Raw genomic sequence first — 19,842 nt, 5'->3', positions numbered from 1 at the left:
ACACTTGTTCACTCATGTGTTATGGATAATGTGATAGATGGAAGACGTTTTATTCTTTATCCCCCTCCTGGATTTCATCATTTTCGAGCTTTCTAAAAATGTTTTGACCAAAATGTTCAATATCAATTTTTTTGGATGCAACTCTATATACAAGTAATACAACATAAATAAAAACATTTTTCAAACAAAAGAAGCCCTAAAGCCATTTGGAGAGAGAGAGAGAGAGAGAGAGAGAGAGAGAGAGAGAGAGAGAAAAGCTGCATATATATATATATATATATATATATATATATATATATATATATATATATATATATATATGTTTGGATTGATAAATGTTTGGATTTTTGCGATTATTTTTTAAGAGAAATTATTGAAAATCAGAAGCTTATTATACGGAATCCCATTTTTTTAGAGCAAGTTGAAGGAGTAGGCATTATTGGTGGAGAGGAAGCAATAAATTGGGGTTTATCGGGACCCATACTACAAGCTTCCGGAATACAATGGATCTTTGTAAAGTTGATCATTATGAGTGTTATGGAATTTGATTGGGAGGTCCAATGGCAAAAAGAAGGGGATTCGTTAGCTCATTATAATGAACTAAATGGTTATTCAGTCCATTATTCTCGCTATTTTATAAGTGGTTGAACATGTGTGGATGATTCATGAGCTCCAAGTTAGAAAGCTTTGAGAAAATAATTGTATTGCCTAAAACATCATGGTGTTTGGGTTTTGTTTATATTCTTCAACTGATTTCTATTTTTCACATTATTATTCGTATTTGTATTTGTTGTTGAGGATAGTTTATTGTCTACACAGCAAATTGGTGGTATGGTTTATTGCTATTTTTTTATAGACGGAGTCTTTATGAGGTGTTTGATTTGTTTTTATAAAAATGGTAAGCGGCACCCTTTGGACATAGCAAATCAGCAGGATGGTTTGTTACTGATTTTTTAAATGGACGCTTTGTGAGACGTTTGATTTGTTTCTAAAAAAATGGGGCAAGTTGAACCCTCTAGAGCCCATGTTGAACCCGCCCCAAAGATGTAGGGGTATATTATGGAGCATTAACATTTTGGACATATAGGATTTTTGAACCTCAACCCGTCAACCGCTAGACTTGCATCACATGCAAGTGTTTGATTTGTTTCTATAAAGTATAAACCATGATTTGTTAGGTGTTTGCCTGTCTATTCCCGCTCATGTCAATTTTACTAGCATTTTTCAAACTTGTTATCTATAGTTTTTACTTTTGCAATATTGTTTCTTATGTCATCCAACCAACACTGATGTGGTATGGCAAATTGGTAATACATTAAATTTTTAATGTTAAAAATAAGTAGATTTGATTTCAAAGCAAGTCCGGTGATAGATGCACTAAATCTAATTGTTGATGATGACATGAAACTTGGGAGAGCAAATTTTACAAGTTGATGGATGGATATTCAGTTAGCCCAGTTTTTAGTTGAGATCTGGAAAAAAAAAAACAATAATACTCTTTCTTGTCCCACTTTATACGAACGAGTAAAAAGTCAAGTCCATCATGTCTTATCTAACAAGTAGCAATCCAATCCATGGAAACAGGTGATGGAGATGGATACAAATTACAAAACACAAGCAAGACAAGACTAGCTAGCATCCATCCATCTTTCCATCCTTTGGGGTTTTCTCCAAAATAGAATATGTTTATTATGGCTTTGATGTATCGTCCTTGTTGCTCGTATGAGGAGTATACTGGCTTGTTGATGACGGTGAATACCCAGGAGCACTAGGCGAGTACCCAGCACTAGGGCTGACAAAACCCAAAACCACATACAATTTTATTAACAAAATATTTTATTATTAATAATAATAATAAATAAAAAAGTTACCTGTATTGTGGTGAGCCTGGGCTGAAGTCTGGACTCACACCGGTGTTGTAAGGACTGCACAAAAACCAAATATGAAACGTCCATGATTCTACTCTGAATAATAAATATACAGCAACTAAGATAAGATGTAAATGTAATGTACCTGGTGGGACTATATGTAGGGCTGGAAGGAGAGTAAGACGGAGATGTTGGAGAATATGATGGCGATGTGGGGCTGCAAACATTTTAACAAATAACACACACACACACACATCAACAAACATAATGCTTTTCAAAAACAACAAGACACTGGTTGGTAATTGGTACCTGTAGTTGGGGGATGTAGGGCTGTATGGACTACTAGGAGAATAAGCCAACGAGGGGCTGTACTTAGCGGATGAAGGATTGTAACTTGGTGAGGTGGGACTGTAACTTGGAGAAGTAGGACTGTAGCTTGGGGAAGTCGGACTGTACCCAGGTGAGGTTGGGCTGTAAGCAGGTGAGGTTGGGCTGTAGCTTGGAGAGGTTGGGCTGTAGGATGGTGATGTTGGGCTGTAGGATGGGGAGGTGGGGCTGTAAGAGGGAGAGGTCGGGCTGTAGGATGGTGAAGTCGGGCTGTAGGAAGGAGAGGTTGGGCTGTAAGCCGGAGACGTCGGGCTGTAAGCCGGCGAGGTCGGGCTGTAGCTAGGCGATGTGGGTGAGTAACTCGGTGAGGTGGGTGAGTAGCTTGGGGAGGTAGGGGAGTAGCTAGGTGAAGTGGGTGAGTAGGTAGGACTTGTTGGGCTATAACCGGGTGAACTAGGGCTGTAAGTTGGAGAGGTGGGACTGTAACCCGGAGATGTAGGGCTATACCCAGGAGAAGTCGGGCTATACCCGGGCGAGGTGGGGCTATATCCTGGAGATGAAGGGCTGTACCCGGGCGACGACGGGCTATAGCCGGGAGATGAAGTTGGCGAAAAACCCATCCCACCAACATAAGGCGAAAACTGTGCATCGTTAATCGGAGACAACCGTAGATTCGGGCTCAACAGATAATTCGTGGGAGACATTGCACCATCGTGGAAAGGAGTAATGGGGGACCGCCCAGGTGTCATCCCGATATCCAGCCCGTCCATGTAACTCGGAAGCTGAACATCAATCGCTTGCTGTAACATCTCTTCGTTCAACAACAAAGCACAGTCTCCGGTCCCAATAGGAGCAAGCTGCCCCAGCATTATGTTCTCAGTAACTCCCCGAAGATAATCGGTTTCCGCATAAACCGCAGCATCAAGAAGAATATCAACCGTTTCTTCAAACGAACACCTCATCATGGGGCCCGTATCGTTTCTGTTGATCCCGTGTCGTGTGATAGCCATAAGATGCCCACGGTACGTCATGGTGTCGCATAAAATAGCCAAATGTCGGTAATTCACATACGACCCATCAAACGAAATCACCACCCGAAGCTCGTCCAGCAACGACCTTCTAACAGCTTCGATCCCGAGAACCTCAATCACTTCAATCAGATGATTACTGGTGGATCTCAACGCATCCACATCTTCATGACACATCACGGCTAAAAGATTTACACCTTCTGTATCCAACATCCATTCATTTTCGGGCTTGAACCCTTCGTTCTCATCAAACTTGTTGACTTTCCCCGATTTGATAAACACCTTGTTGATATCTGGAATCCCACGCAACGCCATTTCTGTCAACATATTACTTTCAATCTTTTTAAGGAAGACATCGTCCTCAGCCGATTCATCTTGCATTTCGCCTTTCGGGGCTTCATCATTCATGATACGTATTCTCAAAATCAACTTCTCAGCATTGTCATCATTGAATATACATGTCAAATCATCATCAAACTCAAGATTGATCTTTTCAGCGATATCCGCCATGCTCAGCTTCTTGTCAACCATCATCTCACGATTCAACTCGATACGGAGCAACCAAGGAGATATCTTATCCGGGTCGATCTCTTCATCGGGCATTTCATAGTAAGATTTTACAAAGTCAACATCTTCTTCGATGATTGTACTCATGGGATCCGGGTCATACCATACTTCAGTGGCTTGAGTCACACTCCGCAGTGTGGTGTACTCCAAAGCACACTGCACGTTTTTGGCCCGATCTTTTGTTTTACTAACCTCAGGCTTCAAATAGACCGACAACGACGGGGTTTTGATCTTCTTAGCAACATTGATAATCTCCCTCAACCGGGGTACACCCAGGGTAACGTTCTTGGCACTCACACCAGCATAATGGAAGGTGTTTAGGGTCATCTGTGTCGCAGGTTCACCAATAGACTGGGCCGCAACACACCCAATCATTTCCCCGGGTGCAACAAGCGACTGCAGGAATCTGGACTCTATCTCACCGATAACCCATTCAAACGCCTCACGGGTCAACCTGTACTCACTCAACACCCTCTTGCTAGCAAAAGTACTACGAAGAAGAATATTGAAGAAAAGGGTGGCGTTCTTTTGGGCTTCAATACTCAACTGATCATCACCCGGGACAACACGCAGCCTTTCTTGAAGCTTATCAACAGCTTCCACAATTTCCATAGGATGCATATCCGATGGCCTTCTCAAATCAACCTTAAATGTCTTTTGTGCATTCCAAATCAGTCTTTTTAGGTTTACAGGCATAGGCCATGTGTTGTCACCGGTGGTGGCGATTTCGGTTCCGAGCTGGACACGGTCAGCTTCGAGTTTTTGTACTTCAGCATCAAACACGTTCCGGAACTCCCGGATGGTTTTCAAATCCTCCACATGTTCCGGAAGCATGTAACTTGGATTCCAGTTTTCATCATCGATTTCATACTTGAAAAGCCGATCAAACTCCTTTTTCTTGATTTTCAAAGAATCAAGTTTCTGCGACTCAATCCAAACTGCATCCATTCCATCTTCTCCATAAAGAAACTGGATAACATCACCAAGAGAGTTCCTCACAGTACCATCATACTTCACCATGATGTCTTCCATAGCTTTCACCAGTCTCCTCTGAATATAACCGGTTTCTGATGTTTTCACAGCAGTATCAATCAGACCTTCTCTACCTCCCATGGCGTGAAAGAAGAACTCTTGTGGTGTCAAACCTCGAAGATAAGAGTTCTCCACAAAACCACGACTTTCAGGCCCATTATCATCTTTTGTGAAATGAGGAAGTGTTCGATCTATGAACCCATATGGGATTCGTTTGCCCTCAACGTTCTGTTGTCCCACACAAGCAGTCATTTGAGATATATTGATGAAACTTCCTTTTGAACCTGCTGTCACCATAGCCTTGAGATTGTTGCTTTCTGATAAACTTTTCTGGGCACTACTTCCTGCGTCATCGCGAGCCTTGTTCAGCACCTGAACACAACTTACACCATGTTATTATTTCATAATCACATAATCAGTGTAGTGTAACCATTACCATAGTCAAAGTTATTATTACAATGGAGTACCTGATTCACTCTGTTTTCAAATGACTCCATCATAGTTCGACCAGGCTCTGGCTCCAGCTGTTTATCATGAGCAGTCCTAATAAGTTCTTTCACCTCATTCTTGGCTTTTGAAATAGTTTCATTGATTGTTTCCATGGTTGCTGCATCAGCAATGGTGTCTCCAATGCCAATGCTGAACCCTTGTTGCAAAAGCCAGTAGTTAACAAGCCACTGGGTATGTCCAAGAAACTTGCGGGCAGCATCTGGACCAACTTCCTCCCTGTAACATGAATGAATGGATGATTATAAACATAAATTACACCCACACCAACTAATTACAATGTCACAAGTACAGAAAGAAAACGCACCAGATGACATGTATCAAACTCCCTGTAGATGCACCGAGGGTTTTTTTACAAAGGGTGCCAGTTATAACCTCTCCCTTCTCTATTCGAACTTGAGTATCACCCGGTGTCATATGCCCGGTTTCAGTTTCCGAATGCCAAGCTGCTGTCCTAATCAGATTGATCTGCTTTGGAATGATGAGATTGAACACTTGTTTCCCAGTCCATAAAGGCCTAGGTTTCAGAATGGTAGGTGTTGGTACTTTTCCATCAAAATCCTCCCACCACATCAATATGTTCATGAAAACATCCTGCATATCAAACAGGGTCAAATCATATAGATGTTCAACTATCATCTCGAAAGTCTTCAAAGGCTTATAAGTATCACCTTTTCAATGAAAGTGTCTCTCTTGGTGACTTTACGGCAACCTAAGAGTGTATCCTGCACGATACCCATAACCGGCCGATTGGCCTGAGGCGATACTATGCATTTAGGCACCATCATCAACTCCAGAACCTCTGCTCTTGTTTCAAATGACTGAGGCACATGCATGTTCATTTCATCCCCATCAAAATCAGCATTGTATGGTGAAGTGACAGATAGATTTAACCGGAAGGTGGAGTATGGCATGATCTTAATCCTATGCCCCATTATAGACATCTTATGCAGACTCGGTTGTCGATTGAATAGCACAAAATCTCCATCATTCAAGTGCCTCTCCACCTGTGTAGGATAACAAGGTTATCAAGAATGACAAGATAATCAAGGATATACAGAAGGTACAACATGCCTTGTATCCAAACTCCAGATGATGATCACTACTTTTCTTCAAGTAGCGAAGATCAAGCCTTTGACCATCGTCCCTGATGATATACTTGGCTCCAGTTTTACCAGGGGGAGGATGGGGACCATACTCAACAAGCTCCTTCAGCCTAATGGAAAATGGAAGAAAAAACAAGTTTAACTAAAATTCAAACGGGAAGAAATAGAGAAAAAGATAATAAAGTGAAGAAGAAGAAGAAGAAGACCTTTCAATGTTATAAGGAGTAACAGTCTCAGGATAAGTAAGATTCAAAGCAATACTCCATGGTACTCCCAACTGATCAATGTTAATGGTTGGATCTGGAGTGATGACTGTACGTGCTGAAAAGTCAACACGCTTCCCCATAAGATTGCCTCTAATCCGACCCTCCTTTGCCTTGAGCCTACTGCATATGGATTTAATAGGACGCCCTGACCGTTGTGTAGCCTAACAATATTCCATGTGAGGACAATGTAACTATACTACAACAAATGTGCAATTTGATATTGAATAGAGACTTATATATATACCCTTGGTTGACCAGGAAGCTCATTGTCAAAATATGTAGCAACATGGAACTGAAGTAACTGTGCGAATTCAGAGATTATGTGTGCAGGAGCTCCATTCCTTTCTTGCCTCCTCAGATTCTCATTGTGTCTGATGATCATGGCCAGTTGATGAGTTAAGTCATCCTGTTTCAGACATGAGTACAAAATAGTAAGTCAAATGAAATCTTGACTAAAAAGAACCTAAATAAAGAAACTTGCCTCACTACGAGCAGAAGTATCCATCATCACAGATGGTCTGACTGGGGGTGGAGGTATTGGAAGGACCTGCAGGATCATCCAATCTGGACGAGCATATTTGGGGTTCAAACCCAACAATATGCAGTCTTCATCACTAACCCGCTTCAATACACTCAGAACCTGGAATATATTGATGCTTATGAGCCATTATAACACAATAGTTCACTATGTAAACGTAATGTGGAGTTCCAGAATGATACTTTTTCTGCAGAAAGCTGTTGCTTTCTTTCAGCCGGCTCGGGAAGCTGTTCTGAGTCATCACTTTTCTTCTTTTGAAGCTTGTATTCTGCAACCATTTTCATACCTTCAATGGTGATCTTTGGTTGCTGTGCACCACAACCACCCCGGCTCTTCTTAACCGGTTCATCTGTATCCTGGTTTTGAGAATCAATCTCATCACCACCATCACATTTAGTTTTGCTCTTGCACGCATCTAGAATCTTCTTAAGCCTGTTTTTTGGGTTTCTAATTTTTTGGGCTTGCTTGAATTTGTGATCCTCCTGTAGAACCAGAAACAATCAAAGGACATCAAGATTTAGACATACTAGCATACAGAGTTCAATGCACATGGTCATAACTCATAACACTGCCAAACAGATTGTAACAAAATACTTGTTTCAATTCAAGCTATAAAACAAACTTCATAAAGAATGTTGAATCTACATAACTCCAGATAACCCAAATTGCATTTGTATAGAGTACCTCATCGGCAAGGATTTTTGAGCAATTGAAGCACACGCATCGCATAATGCTGAGTACTGTCTTCATAAATCCAATATGAAACATAGGTTTGGCAAGCTCAAGATGCCCAAAATGACCAGGGCACTCGGCCATATTAGCCATACATGTCTCACATTTCATTTTCCGATCAATAGTCCCAAGCCTCGGGTCACTAAGTCCCGCTACCTTGGGCTTCCCTCTTTCTGTCGTTTCACCATGCTCTATATGCACAACAGACATTTGTCTCTGCAACAAGAAAAATAAACAATATAAGCCATGATGATTCTTGCGTTGGTCTAGTTCTACTCCCACAAATACAATAGACAAAAAATCATCTACTCAGTCAAACCCTCAGCTCAACACAAGTGGTTACGATTACTATAGGACGCCAATGATGATCACTAACAAGAAACAATGAAAACTCTTCCTAACCTCAAAAAATTTCATGCAAACACCTCTAAACCGAAAAAAAAATGTTATCAAGACCAGACAAAAGACAACACCAACTGACGAAAGACCGAATGGATTCTGGAATTCCGTCTACAATGACCAAGAAAAGCAACGGAAAGGGAAGAAATTGTTATTACGATTTCATCAGGACTGAGGATGCCGAACTGAACCAGCCGGACTTTTGCAACCTCTGCTGGAGAGTGCGGGAACCGTATATCCATTACTGTTGCTCTGTAGACAGATCGGCCAAAGTTGCAGACGAAAGTCAAGAAAATTAGGGTATCGAAATATTTGAAGAGGGTTGAGCGAGTTTATAATTTTGAATTAAATTTTTGATTCGATCTATGGAATGATTTAAAAGTTGGATTGATTGCGAAGGTTTTTTGCTTCACTCTTTTGAGAGGTTCGTTTTTCGCTCTCGGGATCTACCAAGGAGCGTTGCATCAAGAATGAAGGATGGAGGACGGAGAAGGGTATTTATAAGCGGATACAGCCGGTTATGCCCTAGCAGTTGCTTCGAGAGATGGAAATTACCATAATGACCTCTATAGGGATATAGTCGGTCTTTTGGTTGTGGATGAAAAAAAAAAGCAATGGTAAATTACTTGGTTCCCAAGTAAATAATTTTTTTAATAACATTTAATAAAGATTTAAAGAATAATACAAAAATTAACCTTATGTAAGATTATATAAAACAATCAAAACTAAGTATTTTTTAAAAATATCATGTAATCTCAAAATACTTGTCTCGGAGCCAAGATATAATGTGTTCTACCGATTTTATTGTTTTTTAGGTTAAACAGTATACATTTATTGCATGTTCTGGATTGATGCGGCATTACGGGAAGGTGGAGGAACACGAGACACAAAACCACAACATGTCTTTTTTTCATGATTTGTGTAACATCCTATTTTTTCGCCTACAGTATAATCAGCCACGTAAATAGGCGATTTTGATAGATGGCTAATTAGAATAAATAGTCTTGAAGAAAGTCATAGTAATCGCAAAATCGAGAGCGTGCGTATAGAGAACGTCCAAATCTGACTTCATAAGAGAAATTTGTGATTTTTATAAGTTTCAGTGTAACGGTGTACGACATAAAAACCGAAATGGAAATCGGTCGATTGTTAGGAAAAAAATATAAACGAGAGTTGAACATCTCGTTCATATGATTATGTCGATATAAAGACAGTCGATAACGGATATCGTATGAGAAAGTTATGATTTGTACACAGGTTTTAATAGTTTAAGCATGTTAAAAATATAGATTTAAAAATAAACTGAGAATTAGCTGACAAAGTCTAAATGAAAGTTGTAGATCTCGTCGATAACTATGCGTAGATATAAAAAACATCAAAAACAGGGTTCGTATGAAGAAAGTACGAATTTTTGAATATTTGGAAATCCGCAGGTGCTCGCAAGAGGCGCGACGCACACACCTTCTAGAATGGGCCATGCAGCACCACCCAAAAGTCGACACGCGTCACGTTCTGAGAGAAGCCCTTGCCGACCAAGTCTCAGGATAATGCTCCCGCATCTCCGCCTCTGGCTCCCAGGTCCACTCAGAGCCTTTCCGATGTTGCCACTGAACCTTTACCAAAGGTATCTCCTTATTGCACAAAATCTGCATCCTTCTTTCCATTATCGCTACCGGCCTCTCAATATAATTCAGGCGTTCATCGACCTAAATATCATCCAAAGGGACCACTGCCTCATCGTCCAACATGCACTTCCGCAACTGCGAAACATGGAAAGTGTTGTGGATTTGGCTGAGCTCACTCGACAAATCCAACCGGTAGGTCACCATGTGTACCTTGGCGATCACACGAAACGATCCAATATACCGGGGACGCAATTTTCACCTCTTCCTGAAGCGTATCACACCCTTCCAGTGTGAGACCTTCAGTAGCACCATATCGCCAACCTAAAACTCCAACTCTGATCGGCGCCGGTCAACATAACTCTTTTGTTGATTTTGAGCGGTCTGCAGTCTCTGCCTGATCTGTTGGATAAGCTTCGTGGTCTAGAGGACTACTTCAGTCTTTCCCATGACTTTATGACCAACCTCCCCCCCAACAAACTGGGGTACGATATCCCCGACCATACAGGAGCTCAAAAGGTGGGGCACCAATGCTCTAAAGGCCATGGTCTTTCATACAAGTGTCATAGTCTTCCTATGGCCTTCCATGCTAAAGACACGAAGACAATTTAGCAACCTACACAGTATAGTGAAACGACTCACCTCCCAAACGTAGTCGACAACTAGCTAGCTCACACAGTCAAGAAGTGGGTGATACAAAACACCTATGGAATCATACAAGGTAGACCCTTGGGCTACCTTCTAAAACTGGTAATGCTACTAAAAGGCAACCAAGTCAAAAAGCCAATGGTCAAATTCAACTCCAACCGACCTCCACGTCGTGGCCAGACAATGGTCACATCGTGGATATCCAACTTGATCCCGATCAATAGTCACTACCACGTCGTGACATGCATGCCACCACGTCGTGGCAGAGTCCAAACAAATCAGTCGCGACCAGATCAACCTCCATGTCATAGCATGCAAGTCATCACGTCGTGGAAATTGCATAAAGGCAGATTAATGGACTAAGCTCTCAATCCGTTAAGTCTTCAACTCTAACTTTCCAAAATGCTTCTTGGGACCCTAAATGCTCAGAGAAATACAAACTTTATGGACATGCATGACCCATGCATGTCCTTCACCCAACTAGGCCAAAACATGAGAAAAATGACTTAGACCCCATACATGACTCTAAAAAACTCAACCAACTTATAGATCTAGAAGGTAATCAACTCAAAGGACCTTGACGAGTCATAAAGTTACACAATTTATCTCATTGAATCATCCAAAACACAACTACGAACCCCAAACATGCTAAGAAGGTTAGATCCACAAGGAAGGAATCACCAATATGGAAACTCGGGGACTTACAAATGGTCTAGAGAGTCATTTCAAGGATGGGGATGAGTTGTTTGCTTGATCCTTGCACCAAAACCTTCTTCTCCTTCCTTCAAAGTGCACCAAAGACACCAAAATGATCTCAAAGCTTGCAATGAGGCTAGGATTTGCTTAGGAACACTTTGGGATGTGATGGAGGCTGAGGGTGGAGGAAACCATAACCATCACTTCCTATAAATAATGCACAAAACCCGAAAAATTTAGGGTTTGCCAAAATGAGTCGCCACGTCGTGGTAAATGCATGGCCACGCTGTGGCAACCATTTAATGCAAACGCGACTTTGGCAGAATGCCACATTGTAGTGATTTATTCACCATGTCGTGGCCATAAAAAATCCCATAAATGAAATATATAAATTATACCTAAAATATGGGTGTTACATCAAAAAACACCAAAGGTGAGCTCAAGACTTGCAAGGATTCTAGGGTTTTATTTTATCAAATGCACTTTGGAGGTGATGGAGGTTGAAGGTGGAAGGAACCCTAGCATTACTTCCTTTAAATAGGTGTCCTTGAGCTCGAAAATTAGGGTTTTGCACATCCGTTGCCACCACGTCGTGGATATTGCATGCCCACGTCGTGGAGTCTAAACGAAGCACATGTTTCAAGAAGGAATTTGTAACGCTCATTTCAGGTATTTATTTCTTTTCAGAATTTTAGGGTTTAGACTGGAACTCGACGAGTTGGAGCTTCCAACTCGTCGAGTAGAGATCATTATGGGACGCGGGATTTAGGACATACTCGACGAGTTGGAAGGCCCAACTTGACAAGTAGGTGTTGTAAAGGAAAACCCTATAGTTTAGGGTTTGCACCCTATATAATTTCCTTAAAACCTTGAGGCTGGCCTTTCATCAGCCTCCAAACCCTAAGAACATCAGTGCTAAACCCTAATCCCATTTCATCTCATATTGTGAGGTAGAGTGACTTTTGGAGCTTAAGAAGAAGAAGATAATGAGAAGAAGTAGGAGATTCAGCAAACAAAGCCTTCACTCTTGAGCTTGAGCATCTTGTGGACTATTGTAAGCACTCAAGATTCGATTTTTATCTTAGAATATGACTAGATCTTGAGTTTACTCTTTATTTCCCATCATTCTTGTTGATTGCATGCATGGGGTTCATAAAGTTTGCAACTTTATGAATCTCCAGGGCAAAATGGTCCCATGGTGGGCTAGATCTAGCTTTTGGTCAAGCATGGATGCCATGCATGGATTTTAGGGTATATTTTCCCTTTTTAGCCATTTTGACTTCAAGAAATGCATTGGACATGCATGTCCATAAAGCCTTAATCTTTGGAACGTTTTGAGGATTAGAACCTCTTCTGGAAAGGAGGGATTCCAGATCCCTAGAGTCTTGAACCAAATGGTTAAGCTTTTAAGCTTTCCAACCTTTGTTAAGGGCTTTAGAGCATTCAGAGTGGTTCTAGAGGATAAAGTTGGAAACTTTATCCTTCTAAACACCTTTAGGTTTCAGATCTAAGCCTTAGAGTCTCTGCAATCGACGTATCATCAGAATAAGCGACCAATGGGGGGGAGGGGGGGCTCGACGAGTTGCTCTGGCAACTCGACGAGTTGGTTCGGGTTTCCCCGTCTTCTGGATATCGAGTGAACTCGTCGAGTTGATGAGACAACTCGGCGAGTTGGCTAGGGTTTGTCCCGACTTTCTGGACTCTGAAGAAACTCGATGAGTTTCTAGATGCACTCGACGAGTTGGGGTCAACATGGACTGTTGACCTTGATTGTTGACTTGGAATTTGACAAAGGTTGACTAAGTTTGACTTTGAGGGTATTTATGGTATTTCGGGATTTTTGACAAGTTAATCACATGATGGTTATAGGCAGTTGAGTTGGAGCCGCGCGTTGGGACTTATCTGATCCTGTCTTATCAGTTCAACATTCTTGAGAGGTGAGTCTGCTCACCATACCTGTAACACATCGATTCTTAGGTATTAATATTATGGCTTTAATTTTCAAGTTTCAAGGTCTACTCGACGAGTTGGATGCATTGACTCGTCGAGTAGCAGCATGTTTGGGGCCACGTGTTTAAGTAACCAACTCGCCGAGTCGGAAGAGTGACTCGACGAGTTGGAGTTGGAGGGTGAAACCCTAATTTCCGGGGGTTTGCACCATATTTAAGGAATCATTAGCCTCCCTTAATCCCTTACAGCCTCTAGAGAGCCCATCAAACCCTATTTCGTGTGAGAGCTTCATTTAAGTGTGTTTTTGAGCTTTGGAAGGTGGAACTTGTGAAGGGAGCCCATCAAACCTCTAGAGAGCCCATCAAACCCTATGTCATGTATGAAATCTTCCATTTGAGTTAGACCCCATTTCAAGTTTGGATTTGGCATTATGAGTCATTAGAGCCTTGCATGCACGTAAAGTTTGCAACTTTACGTGATAAGCATGCCTTGGGAAGCTGGATCTGCAGTATGGAGCCTTAGCATGGCTTAAAAAGCATCTGTATGGATGAAGGACCGAAGGGACTCGGCGAGTGGCATGGTTGACTCGGCGAGTCCGATGAAGATTGTCGTAGACTCGGTGAGTCAGTAGGGTGACTCGGCGAGTCCGATGAAGATTTTCATGGGCTCGGCATGTCAGACAAGTGACTCGGCGAGTTGGAAAGTTATACAAGGAACTCGGCGAGTAGCGGAGGGTACTCAACGAGTTGAGGTCAACATAGACTGTTGACCTTGACAGTTGACTTTGACTTTGACCAAGGGTTGACCAGTTGACTTCTGAGGGTATTGTCACAACTAGCAATTTTAGCTAGGAAATTCTATGCTCTTGCAAACATTAACTATGATAACAATTGTAACCCTAACTTGATAATATGTATGATGCTCACTCAATGACAACAAACTCCCATCAAAATCCATTGTGAAGTCCAAAACTTTATACAAAACGTTTCAAATAGTCAATTGGGGGTTGAAAACCCTACGAATCCCGGTTTAAGCTCACTATGAACTAGGACTTCCTTATTGGGCCTAATGGACCAATAAGCTTCCAGTTTGACTACTTTGGGTTAGAACCCTTAAATGAGCTCTAATTGGACCCACATTCATAAAACTTAACATTTTGGGCCATAATGGGCCTAAAATGGATTAGTTTACCCTTAATGGGCCTTGGTGGGCCATAAATAAATTAATTAGCCCTAATGGCCCATAAACCCATTCCCTTATACCTTATTGGGACGTGAATGTTCACAAGGGCCCAATGGGCCGAAAACCATTATTGGGCTGCATGAATTCGAACCAAGCTTAAAATGGGCCCCAAACTATCTTATTCTTGTTCCTCATAACCCAACAATCTCGGCCCAATGCATATATAAATATATATGAGTGTAAAAAAAGAAAAAAAAAGAAAAAAGAGAAGAATTAACTTGTAATTGACACATCACATTTGCATGATGGTCTTCCATGCAAATTAGCCATTAAGTAATCCATAAATCTCATGCATCTATGTACCCATCACATCCTCACCCCTCTCTCCTCTCTCTTCTTATTCCTTCGGCCGAGAGCAAGAAACACACACACACACAATATCAAACTCTCTCCAAATACACTTTCAAGAACATCTCTCCTCTTTCATCAAGAATTTTTTAGATTTAGAGCATTCCAAGGAGGTTTTTCATCCAAAAATCACTTCAAGTTACACTCTAGTGGTAAGATCTTACAAACCTAAGTAACATACTTTTTTTTTAAACTCATTCACTCTTCTTACCACCTTAAATTCGTGATCATGCTCCCTATAACTCCTCAAAAATTCAAAGGTCCCCTCAAGGAGCTAATTAGAGCCAAAAATCACACCATCTTCTTCCATCTCTTCTTCAAAACCGATCCATCACCCCAATGTGAGTTCATACCCCATTGTTTTCGGTTTTTACATGTTTTTGGGGGAGAATACAAGTGTTTATGTGTAGATCTATGTATTTATGCATGTTATGTGTGATTTTCTTGGTTTATGTTGTGATTATGTGATAAATCTTGATGAATATCGAATACTCTAACAAAAATGGGTGAGATTCATAAACGAAAACACTCTAAACATCATACTACAAGGATAAAAGTGTTATACATGCCTAAGATGTGAAAAACAAAACAAAGATCTTGTATAAGGATCATTTTTGACAAATAAACAAAAGATTTGGGAAAATTTTGCAACTTACGGTTTTTATAAGGATAAAAAAGGCCATGTTTGCATAAAATTGGGTTTTTATGATAATCACACTTTTCAAAGGACCAAATGGGTAAATTTTAGCATAATGGGCTTAAAAATTGGGCCTTACGGTTTTGGGGGCCAAAATGCGAAAAATATGAGTTTTTAGGGGTTAAAATGTTATATAATCAAAACTTGAACCAAAAACAGAAAATGAACAAAAATATAGGCTAAAAATGACAGTTATTTCTAAATTGGGCCAAAAATGTAAAGTTTTCGGAAATTTGGCCAAAAATGTAAATTTTTACAAAATAAGGGTTGGAAATGTCAATAAACGTATTTTGGACCGAAATTGTAAAACAAATTTAAAATTGGGCCGAAAATGCTAGGTTTGACGGTCTAATGGGCTAAAAATGTTATTTTCACCAAAAATGTCATTTTACTTAAACAAGGGTTAAAAATAAAATATTCGGTGAAAAAGGGGCTGAAATCGCCAAATATGTATTTTTGGGCCAAATATGTCAATTATTAAACAACTGGGCCGAAGATATAAATATTTATAACTTAAGGGTTAAAATGCTATATTTTTTTATAAACTAAAAATATCGTTATAACCAAACATTTGACTTTTATAACATTATGGGTAAACGTTTCAACCAAAAGAATTCATACTATAACAAACAAACGAAATACAACAATGGTACGAATATTGGGCCAAGTACTTGCTATACATGCTTATTGGGCCTTCGTGATCCATTTGCATGTTTATTGGGCCCAATATATTCATTACATGTCTATTGGGCCTTTGTGATCCAATTACATGCTTAATGAGCCCAAATTAGCCTTTACATGTCATTGGGCCTTAGTGGCCCATTTACATGCTAATTTAGCCTGGAATAATTCATCGTATGCTTAATGGGCTTTAATGTGTCCATGGCATACTTAACAAGCCTGGAAATAACTTACATGTCTAATGGGCCATAGTTGTCTTTTCTTCATGTTTGTTGGGCTTATCCTTTCATATACATGTATCATCTGGTGTTCGAAATTCTAAATACATATAACGTATACATATTCATGTGGCAATAATTGGGATCTAGAGAGACTTGTTGGTTGACACCATTGAGTGTATGGTTGTAGCCTGTAGTTATAATCAGAGTCTCCTGGAGGGAGAACGAGAGTTTGTGTATAGATCTATACGGGGGTGACTCCCCCACACCTGAGCTGTTCGCTACAGTTAGACTAGGCCAGTCTAGGGTGACAAAACCTTGATCAAAATCCGGCGTTTGGAAAAATGCCAAGACAGGAAATTCAGTCACTATCATGCATGGTTATAACGACTCATATAGAGATCCATTTCCATACAACACATAGCATACACATATCACAATGCACATAATCTCATACATACACATAGCACACAAGACCCTCCGGTCTACACGTAAATACCACTCTAGGTAATGTATAGTGAGAAGACTCACCTCGGGTATCTCGGATGATCTCGCACACGAATATACTAATCTAGCCCCTGCCTAATCACATACACAATATCCTCAAATAAATAGTAGCTCACAAAGGCTAGATTAAATCTCTTTCTATAATCTCTCAGAAGGGTAAAAGACCATTTTACCCATCTCGTGGCTCAAAGACCCTAACATTGACCAAACCCTAAAAGTCAACGGTCAAACTTTGACCCGACTCGTCGAGTGCACTAGTGCGACTCGGCGAGTACATGCATGTCCACTTCGCCCCTGGATCTCACTCGACTCGCTGAGTCAGCCCTTTCCTCAACGGGTTAACACAGGTCGCGAGTCGTGGGGCAACCCGACTCGACTCGTCGAGTCCCTTATGGGCTCGACGAGTTGCCTCCATAACATCTCTCAAATGACCTTCTAAGGTCAGATCTGCTTCCCTAATTATCAGATCTATCCTTCAAGTGTTCAAATGTCACGTAAAGGTGCAACCTTTACGTGCATGCAACCCACAATAAGTCACAAATGGAGAAATAACTCTAAAAATGGCAACCTAGTCCCCAATCTCTCATTTGCTTGCATAAAGCTGAATGCTTGGGACTTCCTGGACCTAAAAGGGTCCAGATCTCTATTACAACTCGAAGAAGGGGGTTGGAGGCATCCAAAACCCCCAAAAAGGAAGGATTCAAACCCTAGCCCCAAATCAATGAAATCCATACAACAGATAGAGAGAGAGAGAGAGAGAGAGAGAGATCTGATTTTATACCTCAAGGTGAACTCCTTGCTTAGCTAACTCAGAATAGCAATCTCCTTTGATCCTTCTTGCTGGAGCTCCTCTCCCTTCTTGCAAAATCACACCAAAAGCTCAAATGGTCTCCTCTCTCTCACTCTACACGCTCAATATCGATGGGGGTTCTCTCTCTGGGATGGTAGCCGCCAATGAAGGCCATAAGGGCCTTTAAATAGGGATCAGGCCCTGAGATTTAGGGTTTCATTTAACAGCGCGGACTCGCCGAGTCCACACATCTACTCGTCGTGTCCAGTCATTAATCCAGTCAAGAACTCGCGATCCTACTCGGCGAGTCTGAGCGTCTACTCGCCGAGTCCCTCCATAAAATCCAAGATTAATAACTAAAATAAGATACCTGGGAATCCGGATGTTACAGTTCTCCCCCACTAGAATCAGACTTCGCCCTCGAAGTCTTGCTCCGCAAACAACTCTGGATGCTGCTCCCGCATCTCCAACTCCGGCTCCCAAGTCAGCTCGGACCCTCTCCGATGTTGCCACTGGACCTGAACCAGGGGCACTTCCTTGTTCCTCAGAACCTTGATCTTCCGATCCAAAATCGTGATCGGTTTCTCAACATAATTCAACCTCGCATCTATCTGAATGTCCTCCAGCGGCACCACCGCTGACTCATCATCTATACACTTCCTCAACCGAGACACGTGGAAGGTATCATGAATCTGGCTCAACTCCGCAGGTAGCTCCAAACGATACGCTACCCTGCCCACTCTCGCGGTCACTCTGAACGGACCGATGTACCGGGGCCCCAGCTTGCCCCTCTTCCTGAATCGAATCACTCCTTTCCAAGGAGACACCTTCAGGAGTACGAAATCTCCCACCTGGAACTCGAGCTCGGATCGTCGCCTATCCGCATAACTCTTCTGGCGACTCTGAGCTGTCAATAGTCTCTGTCTGACCTGCTGTATCTGCTCTGTCGTCTGAAGCACTATCTCAGTGCTATCCATCACGCGCTGCCCTACCTCTCCCCAGCAAATGGGAGTCTGACACCTCCTCCCATACAACAACTCGAAGGGAGGCATACCAATACTCGAATGGTGGCTGTTGTTGTAGGAAAACTCTGTCGTCTGAAGCACTATCTCAGTGTCCCAACTTCCTCCGAAGTCCAACACACATGCTCGAAGCATGCCCTCGAGTGTCTGGATCGTCCGCTCACTTTGCCCGTCCGTCTGTGGGTGGTAGGCGGTACTGAAATGGAACCTCGTACCCAACTCCTCGTGGAACTTCTTCCAGAACCTGGAAGTGAATCGCACATCTCGATCTGATACAATCGAGATTGGTACTCCATGACGTGATACCACCTCTCTCACATACAACTCGGCCAGCCTCTCTGCGGAAGAGCTTTCACTGATAGCAAGGAAGTGAGCGCTCTTAGTCAGTCGGTCGACTATTACCCAAATTGCATCGACGCCCCTCACGGTTCTCGGCAATTTGGTGATAAAATCCAGAGAAATCTGTTCCCACTTCCACTGGGGAACCTCAAGTGGCTGCAACTTGCCATGCGAACGCTGGTGCTCGGCCTTAACCCTGTGACAGGTCAAGCACCTCTCGACAAACCACGCAACATCTGATGGGTTTTGAGCATTCTAACACTCCTAAGTGTACATGCAACCCTAAATACCTTGGATCTATGTTTTCTCTATTATACATGCAATTATGAACTTTCCAAGGTATTACCCTATCTAACATACAATACTTGATACTTGGGTAATCAAATGGATAGAATACATACCTTTGTTTGATGTAGCTTGTCTCCATGAAGCTTGAGTGCCTAGTGGCCCAAGTGTGACACCTCAAATGGTTCACATAACACCAAATGCACATGGAATGACTTGAGAGAAATGGAACACTCCTTGAAATCGTCTAGCCCTCATATTCACACACTAGTGCACGATTTCTTGAGCCATGGGATTCTTTTATATGGTGGCTATTAGGGTTACACCATGTAACTCATAACTTTACCCATTCCTTATGCTCCATGGATTTTAACCTCCATGGAGTATCCATGGGTCACCCCATGGACTTAGTCCAACATAAGGAATC

The 19,842-nt window shown here is 41.7% G+C and overlaps 1 protein-coding gene across 1 annotated transcript; it reads right to left on the bottom strand.

Annotated features, from left to right (window-relative positions):
* Nucleotides 1-1,485: 1,485 nt before the first annotated feature.
* On the bottom strand, nucleotides 1,486-8,840 carry NRPB1 (RNA polymerase II large subunit). Its single transcript, XM_079075125.1, has 14 exons — nucleotides 8,529-8,840; nucleotides 7,924-8,187; nucleotides 7,422-7,721; nucleotides 7,183-7,341; nucleotides 6,946-7,107; nucleotides 6,642-6,862; nucleotides 6,404-6,545; nucleotides 6,001-6,336; nucleotides 5,637-5,923; nucleotides 5,290-5,548; nucleotides 2,178-5,194; nucleotides 2,014-2,085; nucleotides 1,872-1,925; nucleotides 1,486-1,792 (listed from the first exon to the last, which is right to left on the bottom strand). Exons 1-14 carry the CDS (start codon nucleotides 8,610-8,612, stop codon nucleotides 1,690-1,692), a joined length of 5,460 nt encoding a protein of 1,819 aa, XP_078931251.1. The 5' UTR covers nucleotides 8,613-8,840; the 3' UTR covers nucleotides 1,486-1,689.
* Nucleotides 8,841-19,842: the final 11,002 nt, after the last annotated feature.

The sequence above is a fragment of the Lactuca virosa genome, chromosome 1 (assembly GCF_052849685.1).
Source record: "Lactuca virosa cultivar CGN04683 chromosome 1, Lactuca_virosa_CGN04683_v6, whole genome shotgun sequence".
NCBI lineage: Eukaryota > Viridiplantae > Streptophyta > Magnoliopsida > Asterales > Asteraceae > Lactuca > Lactuca virosa.
Note: the sequence above shows the minus strand (reverse complement) of the source record. Positions and strands in the feature narration are given on the sequence as shown.

Bases quoted from the DNA above. Each gene is read 5' to 3' on its own strand.
- NRPB1 (XM_079075125.1), bottom strand. From the start codon at position 8,612: ATGGATATACGGTTCCCGCACTCTCCAGCAGAGGTTGCAAAAGTCCGG. The intron at 8,188-8,528 runs GTAATAACAATT...TTCTTGTTGCAG, and splicing joins TCCTCAGTCCTGATGAAATC to AGACAAATGTCTGTTGTGCA. The intron at 6,546-6,641 runs GTCTTCTTCTTC...ATTTTCCATTAG, and splicing joins ACTCCTTATAACATTGAAAG to GCTGAAGGAGCTTGTTGAGT.